General features: G+C 54.0%; 8 protein-coding genes and 1 non-coding gene across 9 annotated transcripts; 3 read left to right on the top strand and 6 right to left on the bottom strand.

Annotated features, from left to right (window-relative positions):
• Positions 1 to 1,234: 1,234 nt before the first annotated feature.
• On the bottom strand, positions 1,235 to 1,783 carry N656DRAFT_585795 (uncharacterized protein). The gene has a single exon (XM_064810189.1). The coding sequence runs from the start codon at positions 1,725 to 1,727 to the stop codon at positions 1,413 to 1,415; it is 315 nt and encodes a 104-aa protein (XP_064671898.1). The 5' UTR covers positions 1,728 to 1,783; the 3' UTR covers positions 1,235 to 1,412.
• An 838-nt stretch (positions 1,784 to 2,621) lies between these two features.
• N656DRAFT_t50 lies at positions 2,622 to 2,693 on the bottom strand. Its single transcript has one exon. It is a non-coding gene; the product is annotated as a tRNA-Glu (tRNA).
• A 3,225-nt stretch (positions 2,694 to 5,918) lies between these two features.
• Positions 5,919 to 7,209, top strand: N656DRAFT_777519 (uncharacterized protein). Its single transcript, XM_064814834.1, has 2 exons — positions 5,919 to 6,213; positions 6,325 to 7,209. Exons 1-2 carry the CDS (start codon positions 5,948 to 5,950, stop codon positions 6,947 to 6,949), a joined length of 891 nt encoding a protein of 296 aa, XP_064671899.1. The 5' UTR covers positions 5,919 to 5,947; the 3' UTR covers positions 6,950 to 7,209.
• Positions 7,210 to 7,811: 602 nt separating this feature from the next.
• Positions 7,812 to 10,697, top strand: N656DRAFT_706104 (uncharacterized protein; the record flags this gene model as incomplete). The annotated part of the gene is made up of 7 exons (XM_064811328.1): positions 7,812 to 7,920; positions 8,158 to 8,443; positions 8,497 to 8,713; positions 8,765 to 9,067; positions 9,128 to 9,610; positions 9,669 to 10,358; positions 10,407 to 10,697. The coding sequence occupies 7 exons, from the start codon at positions 7,812 to 7,814 to the stop codon at positions 10,695 to 10,697; spliced, it is 2,379 nt and encodes a 792-aa protein (XP_064671900.1).
• Positions 10,698 to 10,888: 191 nt separating this feature from the next.
• Positions 10,889 to 12,631, bottom strand: N656DRAFT_777521 (ferredoxin reductase-like protein). Its single transcript, XM_064814835.1, has 4 exons — positions 12,123 to 12,631; positions 11,975 to 12,056; positions 11,355 to 11,898; positions 10,889 to 11,278 (listed from the first exon to the last, which is right to left on the bottom strand). The coding sequence occupies exons 1-4, from the start codon at positions 12,277 to 12,279 to the stop codon at positions 11,129 to 11,131; spliced, it is 933 nt and encodes a 310-aa protein (XP_064671901.1). The 5' UTR covers positions 12,280 to 12,631; the 3' UTR covers positions 10,889 to 11,128.
• N656DRAFT_777522 (uncharacterized protein) lies at positions 12,612 to 13,724 on the top strand. The gene is made up of 2 exons (XM_064814836.1): positions 12,612 to 13,099; positions 13,175 to 13,724. Exons 1-2 carry the CDS (start codon positions 12,979 to 12,981, stop codon positions 13,705 to 13,707), a joined length of 654 nt encoding a protein of 217 aa, XP_064671902.1. The 5' UTR covers positions 12,612 to 12,978; the 3' UTR covers positions 13,708 to 13,724.
• Positions 13,725 to 13,861: 137 nt separating this feature from the next.
• On the bottom strand, positions 13,862 to 14,236 carry N656DRAFT_683118 (DUF788-domain-containing protein; the record flags this gene model as incomplete). Its single annotated transcript, XM_064810585.1, has 1 exon — positions 13,862 to 14,236. A coding segment is annotated over one exon (375 nt), but the record flags the coding sequence as incomplete, so codon positions are not given.
• A 254-nt stretch (positions 14,237 to 14,490) lies between these two features.
• Positions 14,491 to 14,840, bottom strand: N656DRAFT_777526 (uncharacterized protein). The gene has a single exon (XM_064814837.1). It carries the CDS (start codon positions 14,831 to 14,833, stop codon positions 14,522 to 14,524), a length of 312 nt encoding a protein of 103 aa, XP_064671904.1. The 5' UTR covers positions 14,834 to 14,840; the 3' UTR covers positions 14,491 to 14,521.
• A 1,504-nt stretch (positions 14,841 to 16,344) lies between these two features.
• Positions 16,345 to 17,934, bottom strand: N656DRAFT_835974 (uncharacterized protein; the record flags this gene model as incomplete). The annotated part of the gene is made up of 3 exons (XM_064818766.1): positions 17,816 to 17,934; positions 17,454 to 17,769; positions 16,345 to 17,373 (listed from the first exon to the last, which is right to left on the bottom strand). The coding sequence occupies exons 2-3, from the start codon at positions 17,724 to 17,726 to the stop codon at positions 16,345 to 16,347; spliced, it is 1,302 nt and encodes a 433-aa protein (XP_064671905.1). The 5' UTR covers positions 17,727 to 17,769; positions 17,816 to 17,934.
• Between the last annotated feature and the right edge of the window lie 391 nt (positions 17,935 to 18,325).

Consider the following 18,325-nt stretch of genomic DNA (forward strand, 5'->3'; position numbering starts at 1 on the left):
CCGGCTTCATCTTGTAAGTACTGGTACATGAGTCCTGGAAAGCCCGGCTCTCTGCTAGCCTTGTCAGGCCGCCCCTTTCCGGGGAAGCAAATACACGTCATAGTGCGGCAGACGCCGTGTGTTGGTTCAACTCTGTAGTTGCTTTCATCACCTTGCTTTTGCTGTTTTCCACTTTTGTTGTTTCGTTTTCGTGTGTAATTCTGTCTGGGTCTAACACCAGCCAGGAAAGCTCCCTGGGATGTTGATCGTGTACGCGCAAGCGTTGGTCGCGGGCCCACTGATGGCTCCGGTGAGCACCTCTATGACTTGAGTAGCGATCTTAAAACAAAAGGCGAAGTGTAAGTTTTGGGAGCAAGCCAGCCACCATGCCACCACCAGGCGGACCGAGTCCATGTCTCATGTGATTCATAGACACCGCAAATACAAGGCTGCTAGAGACACCCAGATTGCGAGTACCTTGGGTACATGCAGAACTTGTCCGCCCAGACCGAGTTCAGGGTCTGATGCTGTGCCCCAAATTCTTGTCTTGGGCCTGACCACTTTGCTTGTCCGCCGTCTTTGTGGGTTCGGGGTCTGAATCGGAGTAACACGTCGGCCCAGCTTTGTGAAATGCGCCGACGGGCTTCTTGGCCTTCGTTCCATTCTGGGGATGACTGTAGAGATGTTTGAGAGCAATAGGTAGTTGTAGGCTCATGCTCAGGGCAGGCCACTGAAAAGCCTACATTATAGAGCGCGTCACTCCCACCTCCCAACACCCTCTGCCAACGACGGTATGATACAAGTCAAAGCAAAGATCCCTGGCTGGGGCTTTGCCATTGGCCCTGCTCGGCTTGGATTTTCTGCTTATCATCGGCCTTGACGAACTCTGACCAATGTCGGCGTGCTCATCCGGCGCCAGCTGTTGCAAAAGAGGGTGTATGAGCGTCGATTACTCCGCGCTGAGACTGTGTCAGGTTAATAATGGCGGCCTATCCTACCAGATCGGTGGATGAGAAGCATGGATGTTTCCGGTAGACTGAGCCAATGGCACTGAACACGTCCGCTCATGTTTGGTAGGACGGCAGAGAAGTCGCGAAAGCGAGAGGGTGCCACCAGAAAATACGTCCTGATGTCCTGCCCATGACAGGCCAGATCAGTCGATGTAACGTCACTCAAAGCCCAGTGACTCAAGCCCTTTGAGTAAGCGTAATCGAGACAGCGTTCAGCGCGATTCAAAGGGAGAAGCCTCTACGAACCGCCGCCATGCACTGGTTTCGCGTCGCCGGGGCGCGCTCTCTAGAGATTCCCAACGAATGATGGCACAGTATGCTTAACTCAGGGCCTTCCCAGCGGAGGGGGTCATGAAGAAGCTGTGGGCATAAGCACATTGTCACCAAGACCGCAGATCTCGATGATGTGGCAGCACGGCGTGGTTACCCTCGGCCAGCTTCCTCATCAGAGTTCGAGGTCCGGCGTCTGCTCTTCACTCGGTGGGTGAAGGCATGCTGGGAGTCTCGGAGGACGGACCTTATCCGGCATTGGTTGCCAGATCTTGAGGACTTCTGCCCGCCATCGCTTCTCCGTTGTCTCAGCTCGTTCAGCAGAGTCTGACCACCGACATCTGCCAAACATTGTATGGAGCAGAGTGTGCTCGATAATGCAGGCCCTCCAGCCAGCATAACGCTGGAGAGCGCGACGGCGAGTTGCCGCGAACAATCGACGCAGCCAGACGTCTCAGTTGGACTCATGACGAGTGAGATGCAGCAACTAATCCGGCGTATCAGTGGGTTGATCCGGAAGCGCCACTTTTGTTATCCTGATATCCTCGCTCAGGCCCCGGCCGATCTTTCGCAATACCTACCATTTGATGCGTAGACACGGTGAGCCGTGCCGCAGACGGCGTGGTACACTGGGCTAGAGGACGGAGAGGATGTTTCCATCTTTGCCGCGGCTTCCATGGAGGCATGGCGCACTCTTCGCACTGTCGGGACATAACTTGAGCACCGGTGACCGAGTCGTCGAAACGCGAAAGCCGAGGATTGCGCCACAAAGTGTCCCCTCCATCATCGTTATCCAGCATGGTGGTTGGACATCCACTAGGAGTTAGCGGTCGACGGACAGCGATCGGCCGTCGATTGAAGCAGGTGATACTTCCAAGGATGTCTGAGTCTCGAGAGACCACAAGGAATGATGCGCATGAATCAACAGAGTAGAGGTCCAATTTGACTGATCAGTTCCACATTTGGAAAGGGTCAATGTATTAGCTCTTGTAGGCTGCTTGCGAGGGAGGAAGGAGCGGTTTAGTAAACGGCATTGAGGGTTAGGGTCTGCGTGCCAGGCAAGAACAGAGTTGCACTTCCTCAATCAGCACAACACCAAAACATCCAGAAAAGGGGTAAAGGGGGTTCACAGAAGACAAAAAAAAAGAGTTGGCGTCCACCTGTGACCACACAGCATATCCCGCAAGGGATCCAAGAGTGCCGACAGAAGGCTTGCAGACTAAAATACTGTCGCGCCCTTACAATGGTAAGAATGTCTGTTCAACAAGCAATGTTCAAAACAAAACATCGAAGCGGAGGGGGACAAAAACAAAACATCGACATCTGGTTGTCCAGATGTGGTCAACTTGAAAGTAACATAGCCTCCGATACGGGGAATCGAACCCCGAGCTTCGCGGTGAAAACGCGATATGTTAACCGTTACACTATATCGGATATTGTTAGTGAAATGCTTAGTAAATGGAACCTAAGTAGATTTTGCCTCTCAGGTAAGAGCCAATCAGCAAGGACCTCAACGACACTCAAAAGTCGAAAGAGCCTAAGTTGCTCGCCATTCTGTCGCCTGGTGGAAAGCGGACTTTCCCCTTTGTTTTCCTAAGCCAAGAGACAGCGACGAAAAGTCTAAGTAACCAAGAGTGGTGAGTTTTTTATTGGATGCCTTTTTCTGTAGTTAAATCCTGCTGCTTTCTCCCGCATGTTTGTTTTGTGCAAACCTCGAAGAAAACTAGGGGTTAGGGTTATACACTCTTCCCCTGAATTGTGCCCGAGGGAGCCTCACGAGGCGCCGTGGAAAGTGGAAACATATGAACCAGCTGTTCAATCGTTTTTTCCTGATATGAAAGACTCTCATACTATTAGTTGCTACAATGTCAATAGAACAGTACCTAGGTAATCAAGTTGTCAATGACTGTTGCAATCTTGACCTTCGTGATATCTTGGTGGGACCTCGCTACATTAAGGATTTGTGACGATTTCGTGATGCTATTTTCTAGTCTGAGGCACAACGTGATGCCATCTCAAGAATGTCAATTGAGTTTTCAGATAAGATACGGCAATCCTTGATCTGGCTATCAGGCAGCATGATCCTCATCCCTCGGTGCAGGATCGAAGACTAGGTATCTCACACCAGAGCATTGCTGAGATTCACTCCACAAGATAGGTTTACTTTTAAAGGATTGAGAGTACCGAGCTAGAAGTTTATGAGTAAGGTGGGAAGGAGCAACTACAAGATGAACATGTATTTAATGGGCCACCGCTGGGCACTTCAGCTTTAGCTCTTCAACAAGCGTACACACCACACTCCCGCTCCCCAGTCTGTTATCCAGTATCAAAACTTTCATTGACTGCCTTTGCTCCAGTTCGGTTGTTGCTTCCTCAACAGAAGTTCCAAGTCATTCATCCCTTGCCTACAATTTCTACCGTGACTTCATCCTCAGAGTATTCCCTTCAACCAACTTACTTCACTCGCATCCAGATGGTTCCCATCTACTCTCAAGCTTACCACCGGCCTTAATGGCCAATAAATCTCACGATTACTTTAACCGGAACGGAGATGAGAATCAAATCGGCACCCAAACGTTGTCATACAGCCGCAATCATGTCAGGCGAGTCTTCGGGCAACCTCAGCGATTCATCTGGATCCGCTGCCAGTGGCAACCAAACGGAAATGAAACCATTGCCCCAGCCGCCGGAGCCATTCAAGCCCAGCAACAAGTCAGAGAAGAAGCAGAGACTCCTTGAGCTGGCCGACAAGCATCCCTGCGTCAAAACAATTGTGGATCATGTTCGAAAATGCTACCAATCCCGCCCTCTTCCCCCTTGGATCGATCTCCGCGTTGTGGCCAGGCAACTTCAGAGATCAGACCGCTCACAGCCTTCTGACCATAGGGCATGGAGAAGTCTTAAAAATACGCTGGCAAACATCAGGGAGTGGATGCGCGGTTGTGATAGCTGGGACGAAGCTGTACGCCGGCGAGCTCGCATGCCGTATCTTGGTACGCCATCTGACATTATGGCGATCGAGTTTATCCGCTCGAATGGTGTTGGTCTGCCTAAGGGGATATCGGACCTTCTTAAAGACACCAAGCTAGATTTCTTGCTAGACTGGTACAAACCTGACAACGACAAACTCCCTACATTCTGGAAGGGTGCTGAGCTTGACAGTGCTCAGTGGCGGTGCGAGTATATGAAAAAGGAGCCGACATTTCCACCTTTGCCTTTCGAGGACGACCTCACCGACCTGGTGATCAGCACACTTTGTCATCAAAACAACAACCTCCCCAAGTCGTCCGAACAGGAGACTAAAGTAACTGAAGGCCAGGGTACTATTGGGTCTTCAAGCCCTCTAGGAAAGCGGCGTACACCGTCAGAGGAGCCATTAACCACGGGGGGCGAGAAGCGCCAGAAGACGCTGCAAGGTGAGGCCAGCCCGCAGGGGGTTATCAATACAATCGAGCATGATGAGGACGAGAGCATTGCTACAGCTTCTATCGCCAACAACCGACTCGCTAAGGCTGAAGAGCAAGGTAAATCGCTGAGTGACGAGCTCAAGATACTTAAGGAGCAGAACCGCCAGTTAGTTGCTTCGTATAGCAAACTGAAGGGGTAGAAAGAAGATGCGTGAGCAAATCGAACAGCTGGTTGCTCAATGCGGGCGTTTCGATGAGCGATGCGCCCTGCTCGAGGAAAAGAATCAGCAACTCGCCAACCAAAACAGCAGCCTCAAAGATGAAATTGTTGCTATCATGGCTCGGATAGATGCTCTGAAGCAGGAGCAAGGCGACTGCCAACCTAAACCCGATCACAACGCTCTAGCTGCCACGGCGGATGAAAGCAACGGCGCGGACTCCAAGGGAAATATGGAGCAAAGTGAACTTTCAGTCCAAAATCGGAGACAACTCGTCTCCTCCCTAGTCAGCCTTGACCCCCTCATCTGGAGCAAAAGCGATCAGGAGATCGTAGCACAGTGCGAGGCCGACGGGTTCCGGTACGCGAAGCTGCTCGATGTCGCTGTACAGTGGTTTCGGTGGGTGCTGGAGGGGATAGGGGATATTGATGAGACAGGGAGGTGGATGGGGAATTAGGAGGAATCATGAAGGATGAAAGGGGATAAGCTGGGCAATTGGTGGCCTCGAAGGATCTCTTAGAGAATTGGGTGATAAATACCCGGGATACAATGGATCGATGGTTTCAGATCGACTTCGTTTGGGACATAGAGCGAAACGGGAGGCAGGAAGAAAGGACAAAAGAGAAAATCGATTGCGTTAAACGTCAAGACGTTGCAACCTGCAGATGTTGTCGCCCTTGGAGCGATAACTTCCCTAACCCCTAGCAGCAATAGTGCCCGAGTTGTCAAGACGAAGAGCGAATAGCAAAGTCGACAAGTCTGCGAATATACAATGAACCATTGCCCATTGCTGGTCCCACTTCAGTCAGGTAAGTATCAGTACAGTACAGTACCCGTGGGCTCGACCTTCATACATTCATTCAGAGGCCACACTAGATAAGTGGCCCCTGAATGCAATGAAACTTGAGCCAACGGTTACGTACAATACCAGGGTCAGTCATCGAGATGAGGTCCACTGAAAGTCAGACTTCAAGTTTAATAAAATTCACCTTCACTCGCAAACCTTCAACACCCCCTTAGCCATGACACCTACCTCGGCCTGACACATCAACACCACACCGACATGTTCCACTACCTCGCCGCCATCCTCCCATTACTCTTATTCTTCTCCGATCCCATAATACGCTTGTTCTCTGCCGCCCCACCGCAAATCCGGCGTCTCCCGCGGCCCCAGCTCAACCCGGATCTCTTGGCGCTCGAGGACGGCAGCATAAATTACACATGCCCGGCAAGCGGGTACACGGTGCACATCTATTCCCGGGCGCCGCTCGTCCTGTACATAGAGAACTTCCTTTCCCCTTCGGAGCGGGACCACCTGCTAGAGATCAGGTCAGCACACCTCCCCTTCTTTCTCTTCCCCGCCAAATAACCCCCCCCCCCCTGAGAACACCATGCTTATACCTCGCGCCCCCTTTTGTCCCCGGGCGCCCGATGATGCAGCGAACCGCTCTACCAGCCGTCCACAGTGACGCACAACGGCGGGGCAACGAGCGAGCACGCGCCGGCAATCCGCGACTCGCAGGTGGCGGTGGTGCCGCGGACGGAGGGGGTGCGGTGCGTCGAGGACCGCGCGCGCGCGCTGCAAGGGTGGCGCAGCCAGGTATGGATCGAGCGGCTGCGCGTGCAGCGCTACGCCGCGGGCGGCCACTACGCCCACCACTTTGACTGGAGCAGTGGGCGCGGCGGGTGGGGGAGGGTGTCTAGCTTCATGGTATGGGTTGATGCCAAAGGTGAAGGTGAAGAAGGTGGAGGTGAAGGTGCAGACGGTGGTGGTGATGGGTTGGAAGGGGGCGGGACTGAGTTTCCGCTGTTAAAGAGGGCAAGGGATGCAAGGTGGTGTGCGTTTGTTGAGTGTGCAGATGATGAATGGAGTGGTGGTGGTGATGATGCTGAAGCGGGCAATGGGACGGTTTTCAAGCCTGTGCCTGGCAACGCGGTGTATTGGGAGAATTTCAGGGCCGATACGACGGGGAGAGGGTATGAGGAAACGTGGCATGCTGGGCTGCCCGTCAAGAAAGGGGTCAAGGTGGGCTTGAATATATGGAGTTGGGGCTGGATTGAGTAGGTGATAAGGCTCTTGGTCGTTGATGATGATCAGGATTCAGGACAAAGTGAACATTTGCGGTCTGTTAGGTGGTTCCGTATTTTTCGATCTTGATAGATACAGTAATCTAACTCCGAGGCCGACCGAGCCGGCCCGGAACTCCGACCGGCCTGCAAAAGGTTAAGTTTCGTGATCCATAAAAGATGTGACACCCCTTGGCGCTTGGAATCTCATCCCCTTGGCCACATAATTGACCATTTGTTTTGATGAGGCTTTGTCAGGAGGACATGTCTTTCTGTTCCTATAAAGTCGGAAAGAGCTCGATAGTGTCTGAGTCACCGGATATTGCGCGTAATAATTTCACGTTGCCTGGCTGTATTTGGCAGGCGTGAGTCACCCGGCCGTAATGGCTGAGCCTCCCTCCCGTGAAAATGATACTGCACGACTTGATCAACGAAAACCAATCTAATTCTGTTGGCAGCTGCCAGTGCCCAACAATCCACAAAATGTCGCCGGCAACCTTACTGTCAGTCAGTTTCTGACAGCTTCTTTTTCCGGCAGTCCTTCTGACAAGCCATGGCCGCCTTGTTTCAAATGCATGTGCAGTCTTCAGGTACCCGCCTAACTAAGCGGCCTCGGCGATCGGACCAAAGACTGGCCGCCCAAGAAGGCCGAGATTTGGATTGTCGAATCCGGGCGTCTGCCATGGCTTTCAGGCACAAATTGTTCTGCGCCTCGATGACGACTACCGGAGAATGACGCGCCAAGTCTCCGCTACGACCGAGTTATACATGTGTCGGGTCCCGGAGCGGCAATCTTGGCTGTTCCGGCGTCTTTCGAATCTCACGTCGGCCTCGGTCTCGGTCTTGCTACCAACCGCAGAATGTCAAATTCGCCCGAAGATGCACTCTCTGAAGCATCACCTGCCTCTGCCTCCGCCCAGGCATTTGAGCCCCTGGCATGTGTAAGCTGTCGGTCTCGGAAGCTCAAATGTGAGAGTGTTCAAAACCCTGACTATCTGGGGCCCCAGTCGCTTATGTAGTTGCCAGGTGACCGCCAAAAACCAGTGTGCGCTCGCTGCGCAAAGGCTGGTGGCGAGTGTGTGTATCCCGAGTCTCGCAGGAAACCGGCCTTCAAGCGCAGGAACGTGAGAGAGCTCGAGGAAAGGCTTTGTACGGAGCCGTGCACCCCCTATCCGTCATTTACCCAATGTTGACAAGCCTCTGCAGCCCAGGTGGAAGGCCTGCTGAAAGCCGTCGGTAAACAAAGGGTTCAGGAGACGGCCAGCCCCAATGTAGGCCAAATTGGTGGCTCGTCCTCGGTCGAAGCCGGCGCCGAGAATGTCGGCACCAGCCTCCCGAAGCCGCCCCAGAACGAGCCCATTGGTATGGGTGGGGCCTGGTTTCCCATGTCGCCGACCGAGAGTGCTCCGAAGGACGACTTCTACCAGCACGGCGAGCTGCTCGGACTGGGCCAGTTCGAAACTTTGCCTCCTTTTGAGATGATAGAGGACCTGTAGGCGTGAATAGCAACCGATGACTGTACCCCGTGTACTAACGCCAATGTAGTCACAACATATTCTTCGAGACTTATGGTCAATCTCTGCCAGTGGTCCACCGGGATAACTATCTACGGTCCTTTCACTCACCGCCGCATATGCGCCCGCCGATGTGTCTTCAGTATGCCATCTGGACCATGGGTGCAAATGGCCACCCCAAGTATGGATGCTATCATGATGCCCTTTATCGGCGTGCCCGCCAGTATCTGGAAGCTGACGAGCTAAAGGTTGGCATGACGCCCACAGAGTGAGTGTTCGTACCGCTAATGGCTTCATAGGGACTTGGCGAGTATTTCATCACACTTGGCCATGCGCAAGCCTGGGCTCTTGTCGCGGCTGATGAAGCCAAGTGCTTGCTGTACACACGGGCTGCTATGAGCTCTGCTAGATGTGTCAGGCTCGTAGGCATGATGGGGCTCCACCGCCTCGACGACGGGCTTTCTGAAGAGCTCCCCATGGCGCCGATGATTGCCCCGGCGAAAACCTGGGCTGAAACCGAGGAGCGCCGCAGACTCTTCTGGGGCAGCTTCTGTATTGACAGCTACGCCAGCATTAGTACGGGATGGCCCAGCATGATTGACGTACACCAGGTATGTGGTTATACTTCCATGTACTTGAGGCTCAAAGCTGACCAGGAACAGGTCACCACACACCTGCCTGCATCAGAGGAGGCGTTTACCACGGGGGTGGAAGAGAAGTCATGGCCACTCTTGGATGTGTTCAAGGGGGCTTCGTACTCCACCTTTGGTGCAAATGTGGTCGTGTGCTATATCTTTGGCCAGCTGTTGAAGCATGCCCACCGCCCGATGCCCGACGACCGCCCGGAAGACACGGAGTATGGCCCTTTTTGGAAGCGCCACAGGGAACTGGACAACATGCTATCGAGTGCTTTCATGTTCCTACCAGAGCGTTTCAGGCTGCCGTCGAACGTACGCGATCCTCTTGCGGTTCAGGCAAATCTGAACCTGCATGCCGCTGCTATCTGCCTCCACAACGCCGCTTGCGAGAAGGCGGACAAATTCAAACTGCCACACATAAAGCAGACAAGCAGAACCCGGGCATTGACTGCTGCTCAGGAAATCGTCGACATTATCAAACTCACCAGTCACTTGAGAAGAGGATACGTGAGTGGCCCTTGCTATGTGCGTTCTCTCGGATCTGATCTGACTTTGTCCACCGCAGAGCCCCCTGATGGCTCTGTCCTTGTACTGCGCAGCGTCAGTGTACGTAGCGCAGGCAAAAGAAAATCCGATAGAGTGCAACAGCACAAACCTTGAACTCATCATGAGGGCCATGGAAGCCGTGGGTCGCCAGCACTTAATAACAAACGCTTACCTCAACCAACTGCTTCAGGACCTCGAGCGCAATGGTGTCTCAGGCTTGGTCAGCTTCCGTCCCAGCACAGGACACGAAAACAAAATCACTCAGGGGATCCCAGTCATCGTCCGCGGCTCCATCTCTCGGCACAGCAAGGTCCAGCCGCCCCTCCCGGGACGCCTGCCTCTGGGCGCACCTCAAGGCATTGCACCGGACCCGGCAGCCGGTATTGGGGCGGCATCGTGTGCCCCTCGTATCGAAATATATCCCTACTCTGAGAAAGGGGACGGCGGCGACCGCGCAAGCAAACGAATACGGACATCTGCACCGACAGCAGCTCGGCCTGCTCACACAAACGTACCCTCTTCCTCTTCCTGGTCCTCCGAGCGCGCAGGGCCAAGTTCCATGGATAATAAGCCGGCACCTGCGTTATTTGGATACCCGGGTGGCTGGTTCTACTCGTTGAAATATATGGAGTCTTCTACGACGACGACCACACTGCCTCACCGGACTGGGTCCCCAGCAACGGGATCACGCTCAGTACCAGCTAACATTGTCCCCAATATGGGGGGCATCCGCATGACTGCTACGAACAACTCAGAGGAGCGCATTGAAACGGCGTTCACACAACAGGCTTTAGGGACCAGCGCACCTCTCGGAGGCGTCAGCGCTAGCTATAGCCCGAATACCAATACTGCAACGGCAACGGCTGGAGATGCTCAGAACCTCGACGTCTTCGAATTGGGCGAGTGGGGTGCGGCGAATCCCGAGTCGTTCTACGCCATGCTCACCGATGTTTTCGAGAGCGGCGACAACGAGTATGATGATGGTGGCCTTGGGACGTCGCAATCGCACGACAACGGCGGCATGAGCTCCTGGGCACCTGGTAACTAATACTGCTGACGCAATGTGGTATGGGAACTTACCTCGGTGGAATGTATAACATCATGATCTAGCATGGGTGGCATGTGCAGTACAAGGCGCTTAGGGGTTCTGGTTAAGCGAACGGAATATACCCATCTCAGCTCGGCATTCATGTCACACTGGACTGGCTAGCTGGCACGAGATCATATACTGGTCGGTTGGGGTTACAGAAGGGGTGTATTATATTAGACTTTGACCCTCCTCAGCATCCGCTTAGATCCCCAATCTAAACAAATGGATCCTGTCGGATTCTAACATGGACACAACTCATTGCGTCCGAACCTTTTGTAGTTACCTATACTAACGCGGTTCAATTTATTGCCGCTTTCCCCGGGTGGTTGAAGGAGGTAGGTTTGTAGAGCGGTTTGCGATGTAAGTGACCGTCCATCTCAGCCTTTATCTTAGAAGGCAAACACCTGATCCTCCAGTTTGCTGACAGGCCGCGCCTTTTTGAACCCAAGACTCTCAGTAGCCTTCTTCAGGCCGCTCACCATGGGCGGGGGACCGCAGAGCAGGATCTTGACATCATCGGCGGGCTTGGGGAGCCATTTCTGCAGGTTTCCCCATCAAAGTCAGCAATTTCCCATCTTCCAAAAACACAAGCCAGGTCAAATCCCGTCCACTCACCGCAATCATATCGGCCGTCACGTAGCCCACACCACCGGTCCACCCGGCGGGCGGCTTATCCAGGACATAGTGGACTCTGAACCCCTTGTCCTCCCTAGCCAGCTGGTCGAGATCCTCCTTGAGCAGGATATCCTGCTCAGTTACATTGGCAAAGATAAGGTCGACCTCGGTCCTGTCGCCGTCCTTGCGGCCGCGGATGATGGCGCGCACGACCTGCAGCATGGGCGTGATGCCGGTGCCGCCAGCGACCATGCCAAAGTGGCGCACCATGTTGGGCGTGTAGACGAAGGCACCCTTGGGGCCCTTGACGCGGATCGTCTGCCCGATGGCCAGCGACGCCATGTGCTTGCTGATGTTGCCTGACGGGTAGGATTTGATGAGGAGATCGAAATACCCCGGCTGGTGGTCCCCCGAGATGGGCGTGTACGAGCGCACGATCTCCTTCGAGGTGCCGTCGGGTTGCGGGAGCACCGCGCCGATGGAGATGTGCTGGCCGATGGGCAGGCCGAGGATCGAGGTCGGTGTTGGGAGGGCGAAGCGGTAGCTTTGGAAGTTGGGTGTTAGTCGTTCGGAAGATTAAAGAGCAGGAACTTGAGGGGTGGGAAAAGGGGGATGCTTACATGGCTACATTGTGGGAGATGATGGTCTTTTCCTTGAGTTCGAATTCCTGGAAGACGTCCGGCTTGAGGACCTTCTTGGGTACTGGCGGGATGTCGTCAGCGGGTGGGAATTGTGGATGAAGGGGGCGAGGGCAGAGAAGTGTCCTACGGGTATTGAAATACTTGATCGCACCGAGGGCGACCCCCAGCAGCAGTGCATACGCTGTCCACTCCCGCTTCACAATGGCTGTTCCCACGACGAGCAGGCCAACGGGAATGTATATCCCGTCGACATACTTTCGCGCAAGCAATGAGCCTTCGGCCATTTTTGTCTATTCTCTCTCCTCCTATATTATTTCCTCCGCGTCGCTTCTCGAGCCCCAAAGTGTTCCGACAGAAGATTGACGCTGCTCAAGGTGCTGGCTGGCGAGCTGGGAGCTGTTGGACGGTGAGTTACGAGGCCGACGTGGACCGGGGCACAGCCAATTGATAAAAAGGAAATGTCCGACGCAGGCTGGTCCGACAGGCGGGGATGAAAAAGGCGGATGGGCCGATTTTGCTGCGGGTTGAGCCGAATCTGCCGGTGGAGCCCATCGGGTGCCCCACCATTTCTCCTTTCTGGAATCAACAATTTTGGCCCGCGATGCGGGACGGAGGCGCCTGCCAGACAGACCGGGCAGCTTCCGTCTGCGAAGCATGTCTCCGATAAACGGCAGTTCGCAATGCCGCGATTCGTACCCCTGCATTCGCTCATGCATGTCTCACCGTCTTGCTGCTTACTCAGACAGCCTCGTAGTGGCATAGTTGCTCTGGCCGTCGCAAAGCCAGTTTTGATGCATCGTGTCAAGTTCCAATCCGTTCAATCGTTCACTTCTTTCGTTTTTCCGCCGCAGATCTGCAGTGTTAAGAAACCGTCATCTTTGAGGTATTGCCGCCGGCTCTTGAGCTACCGAACTTCCACCAAGTCTCTGCGATGACCCCACCACCACCACCAACGTACTACAGTATCGGGTAAAGACATCCAAATGGGAGAAAACACTACCCAGGAGGCCCCGTTTCCTCTCACTGAGGTGGATAAGTGGGTGCTTTCCCAAACCGACGACGAATTCACATACCACACCTGGGATGAACTCCGCAATCTACTTCGTACGGTCGACCATTTTCGCTACCTTTCTAATGCCGGGCCTCTAGCTCCTCCGCGCCACTAACAAATAGCACCAGAAAACAATGAGCTCTACCTCCTCAAGAGAAAGCCGTCCGATCTTCGGCGGTATATGGAATGGACTGCCAAAACAAAGGCCGAGTACGGCAGCATGACCGACTACCTCGTGGCTCACCGCTTGCCCAAGGCCTGGGGGCCGCCGCCCTTTACGCCGGCCTCCGAAACACCGTTTGCCGACCCGTCCGACTACCGGGTGCTGGTCAACGACTGGCCCTACGGCTTCGCGCCGGGCATCGCGCACATTGTCGTGTGGTCCCGGACCCGGATCCCGACGGATGCCGAGGTCGGCGACCTGACGCCCGAGAGCAGGGAGACGGTGGCGCAGTTCGTAAAGCGGTATTTTGTAGACAGCCTCGGACCTGGTGGCGAGGACAGGGTCATGTGGTTCAAGAACTGGGTGGCGCTGCAGAGCGTGCGGACGGTGGACCACATACACGTCCTGGTGAGGGATGTCGAGCCGGCCGTGCTGCAGGAGTGGACGAGAGAGCGCGAATGGCATCGGGCCCCAGTAGATGGTCAATCTGACGCCTAAGAAATAGACATTTGGAAGATTCCAGACGTCAGGCTGCCCGCCGCTGCTTTCGATTGCCGGCAGTCGCGGCGTTCGCGTTCGCGTCCATGTTCGCATTCCCACCCATACCCATCTGAGCCATTTGCTTCGCGGCACCCATCAAGCCGAAGCCCTTGTAGATGCCGTAGGCGGGAACAATTCCCCAGAAAAACCAAGCCCAGTTGCCAAACAGGGCCACGAGGATCGCCGCGGCCCAGGTAACCCAAATCACGTCGAACATGTACTCGGTCAGCCCAGCCGCGCTGAGGTCCTCCCCAGAGGACTTGAGAGCCTTAGTGGCGGGGTCATAGCTGGGGCGTCCGGTCCTCTCCAGTGCGAATTGGCAGATAAAGCTGGGGAGCGAGAGAATGAACCAGAGGAGGAGTGAGCGTGCCCTGAAGACGAAGTGCAGGAGGAGAAAGACGCCATTGACAATCAGCGACCCGATGTGCAGGTTGTTGAGCGCTGCCGCGTTGGACTTGGCTCGGTCTTTGCGTGCTTTTTGGGCCATGTTGGTTGCAGAATGTAGGAGAGGAACTGTTGCTAGATTGGAGTGGGACTAACACGTTGAGATAGAGAGTTCGGAGAACTTCAGGGCCACGTTCCCGCTTGAAAGTTGAAGTTCGTGCTCGACCCTAACCCTGAGTGCCACACAAATCGTGGATATTGCTCATGATGCGGTTCAAGCTCCTCTCCGGTCACTGATGTTGATTTACCCCTGACGAACCCATGTCGGGTTTGTCAAAGAAACCACCGCCTCGTATAACGCAACTTAAAGTTTCTGACATATACCAGCCTACAAGGCTGAAGGGATCCGTCTCAACATCTTGAAAATGCCTCTGCGTTTGCCATGTAGTCTCAGTTTCTCAACAACTGAACCATTGACATGTCCGATTGACATGGGCAGGATCCCGCCGGGCGTCATCTCTTCGAACCTGAGGCGCTGGCCCTGCTTGGAGAGGGTGAGGAACTGGTGGTATTTGATGATAAAGGAAGCAAAGGCGACGCCGAAGTAGGCCCTGAAGGTGCCGTGGAGGAACGAGGTCAGTACGCCCTGGGCGTCCGGCGACAGGAACACACGCCCATACTTTACACCGCTGGAAGCCATGGCCGTGAGCGAAAGGAAGAACTGTAGGATGAGGGCCGACGTGATGACCACGAAGAGAGTCATGACGATGAAGAATATGGCAAGCCCAAGGTAGGTAGTTCATACGTTTATGCCATCACGGTACAGTAATATCGCTACGGTAGAATGACGTGCAATAACCAGCAGCGCATTCATTCACCTGAGTCTTGAGTCTGGGACGGAAATCGGAGGCCAACAAGCTGCAATTTGCACGTGGACAATGAAGAGCCAACAGCCAGCGGCCAGCATGCTTAAGCCGACAATCAACAACCAACAGCGACAAGGTTGAGTTTTATCCTCACCAGCTCTGTGCGGCTACTTGATCGCTGGCCTACTTGCTGATCAACCTTACAATGGCAAATGACTCCGTTGCTATAGTACGTTAGGCTTCGACGAGGGCTTAATCAGGGACAATGGCCTCGCTGCTGGCTTGCCAAAGAAACTCGTCTTACAGGCTCATGGGCCTGCTCCATGGGCCGGGAACCTCCACCACAGCCACTCTTTGGAAGGTGTTGAGTCGTACTGAAGTCACATTGTCTACCTCACTCTGCCCATGAGAGCACAAGCGCCGGCCCTACAACCCACCGACGAGGCCGGGCCAACTAGTCATGGGCTGTCCATGGCAGAAGAACAGCCAGTCAACTTGTCAAGAGTCTTATATCTAGCCAGAGCAGAGCGCCTTACAACGCCGAGAAGTGCCTTGCAACACCAGGAAGTAGGTCAGATGTCTGTCAGGCTCCCTCCTTGCGATCAGCAAAACCGCCTATATATACCGGACCCAGCTTCTGTAAGTCGAGAGCTTCACATCTTCATCGACCCATCCTACCACCTTCAGTAGTTCATTGCTGCAATCACATCACGAGCTATTCCAACTTCAACACATCACAATGGCTGACAACGGCGAATCCTTCAAAATTCACAGGGTGCAAGATGAGGACCTAATGACCAAGGCAGCGCAAGCTACCAAGGAGAAGCGAGAGGAAGCTCGCAAGAAAAAGGAATCGGAGGACCTGGTGAAGAAGGCAGGCGAAGCGTCCCGCGACCGGCGGAAGAAGGGCGGCAATAAGACTTGACCATACGCGGTTCAGTCAAGATCCGGCGGTTCGCTCCAAGAGTGAAATCCAGCCCGGCTTGATATGCTGAGTGCGATGTCAGCGGATCCTCGATCCTACAATCTCAATGGGCAAGTCTGAGTGCCGGTGCCTAGGTAAGTATTCAAGGCCCCAAATGATGTCGATTTCGTTATTGGAACAGTAGGTTGCCTTCCACTGGAAGGAATGTTGAGGCTGGCTCAGCTCTGGATGGGATTTGCGTTTGCGGTCTTCTCTCTGCTCTGTTCCCTTCGTTCCCCATTTCAGGTCTGCCCAAAGGATACCATAATTGTAGAGCAGCGGACTTCGTGTACCTACATAGCATATGCCTAGAATAGAAATAGAATATCTTCAAACACATTCTGCCTCTACCTCGGGCAACCGAATAGCAAAGACGTGAACCTACTCTGACGATCCGTCAGGAAACCGAGCGGCGTATTCAGCGTTGTAGGCGCTTAGCTGTTCCATCTTCTTTTCCACCAACGGAGCCAACTCCTCCCTTGTTCCTGGCTCAAGTAACGAGAGGCCGTCACCATCCGCGGGGTCATGCAAGGCCGCCCAGTAGATTGCGTCGATATCCAGGCATTGTCTGGATGCGTAGTTGAACCAAAAACGACCGCTCTTCCAAGACTCACGCATGCGGGCAGAGAGACGTTCGCCGTTGGCCGGAGACACCGCGGATTTCTCTTCCACGCGCTCCAAGACCTGGAGGAATTGCTCCAACCGGGGCACATAGCGAGCTAAGAAACTGTCGATTCCTTCTTCATCAATCCAGATGCCGGGATTCCTGAGCAACAACCACCATGGCGGATCGTAGGCAAACTGCGCAGGCATACTGTTGGTAGATTCAAAGTCGAGCACAAGAGTAATGCGGAGGGTATTCGGATCGATGAGCATGTTGGCGGGCTGCATATCATCGCAGAAGATTCTGAACGGCCCTGCGTCGTCGATGGCAGCACAGTACTTTGGGATGAGTTGCTGGAACCGGTGGCGCGCGACAAACCGCCTCTGAACATCGGCGGCATCCTTGGCGAGGTTCTGCTGAGTTTCCAGATGAAGGAGGTGTTGCCTCGCAACCAGCTCAAAGTAGGTCCTGGCGGAGTCCAGCGGCGTAGTATGGAACTGGTCCACAGGGTAACCAGTAGCTGTCCCAAGAACGTTCATATGGAGTGTCAGCGGCCTCCCGGTCACGGCCCATGTTCCTGGCTCAAGTGTGTCTCTGGAGATGGCTCCGATACGGGAGAAGCTAAGCCGAGACATTTGAAGCATGTAATCGGCAATCTGTTCGTAGATGGTATCGAGCGTTGCCTCATCCACATCCTTGTTCAGGATGACAGGCTCAGACTCGTCATCGAACGGCTGCCTGAGAAATCTTAATAGACGAGTGCCTTCGACAAAGTCCATGATGATGAAGGGCCCCAGTTGCCTGGGCTCTCTTTGGTAGAGCCCCAACAATGTATGTGAGGCAAAGGTATCGTTGTCTCCTCTCGTAGATATTCGATCGCCCGTACCTCGTTGGCGACCTTTTCGTCCCTCCACGGCGTTACTGTTTCGCCGGGCATCGCGAAGCGAATTAGGACACTCGTGCGCCCATCTCCGAGGTCGATGTGGAAACTGAGATTGAAACCTCCCTTGAAGAAACCCTTGTAGGCAGCGGCTCCCTCGCCGTTCATGCGAGTGTCTACAAATTCCACGATCTCTGTTCTAGCGTCAATGAGTTTCCTTATCCAAGCCCTGTGCTCTTCATCGGCGTCTGCTTCAGCGATCTCATCGTATAGCGTCATTCTCACGCCAATTCAACCTGTTCAACCACACGATAAGCAACGCCTGGCAGTCAGTATGGTCAACATGAGATTCATGGCCTTGGGCTTACCAGCAACAAGACTACCTTAATCAAGGCAGAGTGGCAGATAGGACGGCACCCGGGACGGTGTTGGGTTTTGCGGACAAACTGTGAAATTGTGAGAGATGCTCCATTTTTGGGCCGAATTTATTCGAGTCCCTTGTAAGACGTGTTGGCTTGTTGGCTTGGGTTGAATAAGTTTTGCTGCGTCGTGGTGTGCGAATCAGCTTCACTGTGGTAACGTTTGTTTATGGGTTGTTCACACTTGGCTTGCTGCGGTAAGGTGAATGTTACCTTGCAGCGCGTATCGCTTCGGTAGCCAATCAATAACCCCCTGGCGCACCCACCACAACATTGTCCCGGGCGGGAGACTCAGCAACCTCAGAGCACTGTGGAGCGCTGTTGAAGCCTTGACACCTTCCCACCGAGCTCAGAATTCGAGAACACCAGGCCATCGTTTTGCACGGAGAAATCCTGGTGCTGGAGTTGATGGGTTTGCTCATCCTTCCTTCGTCGCTTCCTTTCTTTTTCCTCTTTGGA

The sequence above is a fragment of the Canariomyces notabilis genome, assembly GCF_033297395.1.
Source record: "Canariomyces notabilis strain CBS 508.74 unplaced genomic scaffold N656scaffold_6, whole genome shotgun sequence".
Classification (NCBI taxonomy): Eukaryota; Fungi; Ascomycota; class Sordariomycetes; order Sordariales; family Chaetomiaceae; genus Canariomyces; species Canariomyces notabilis.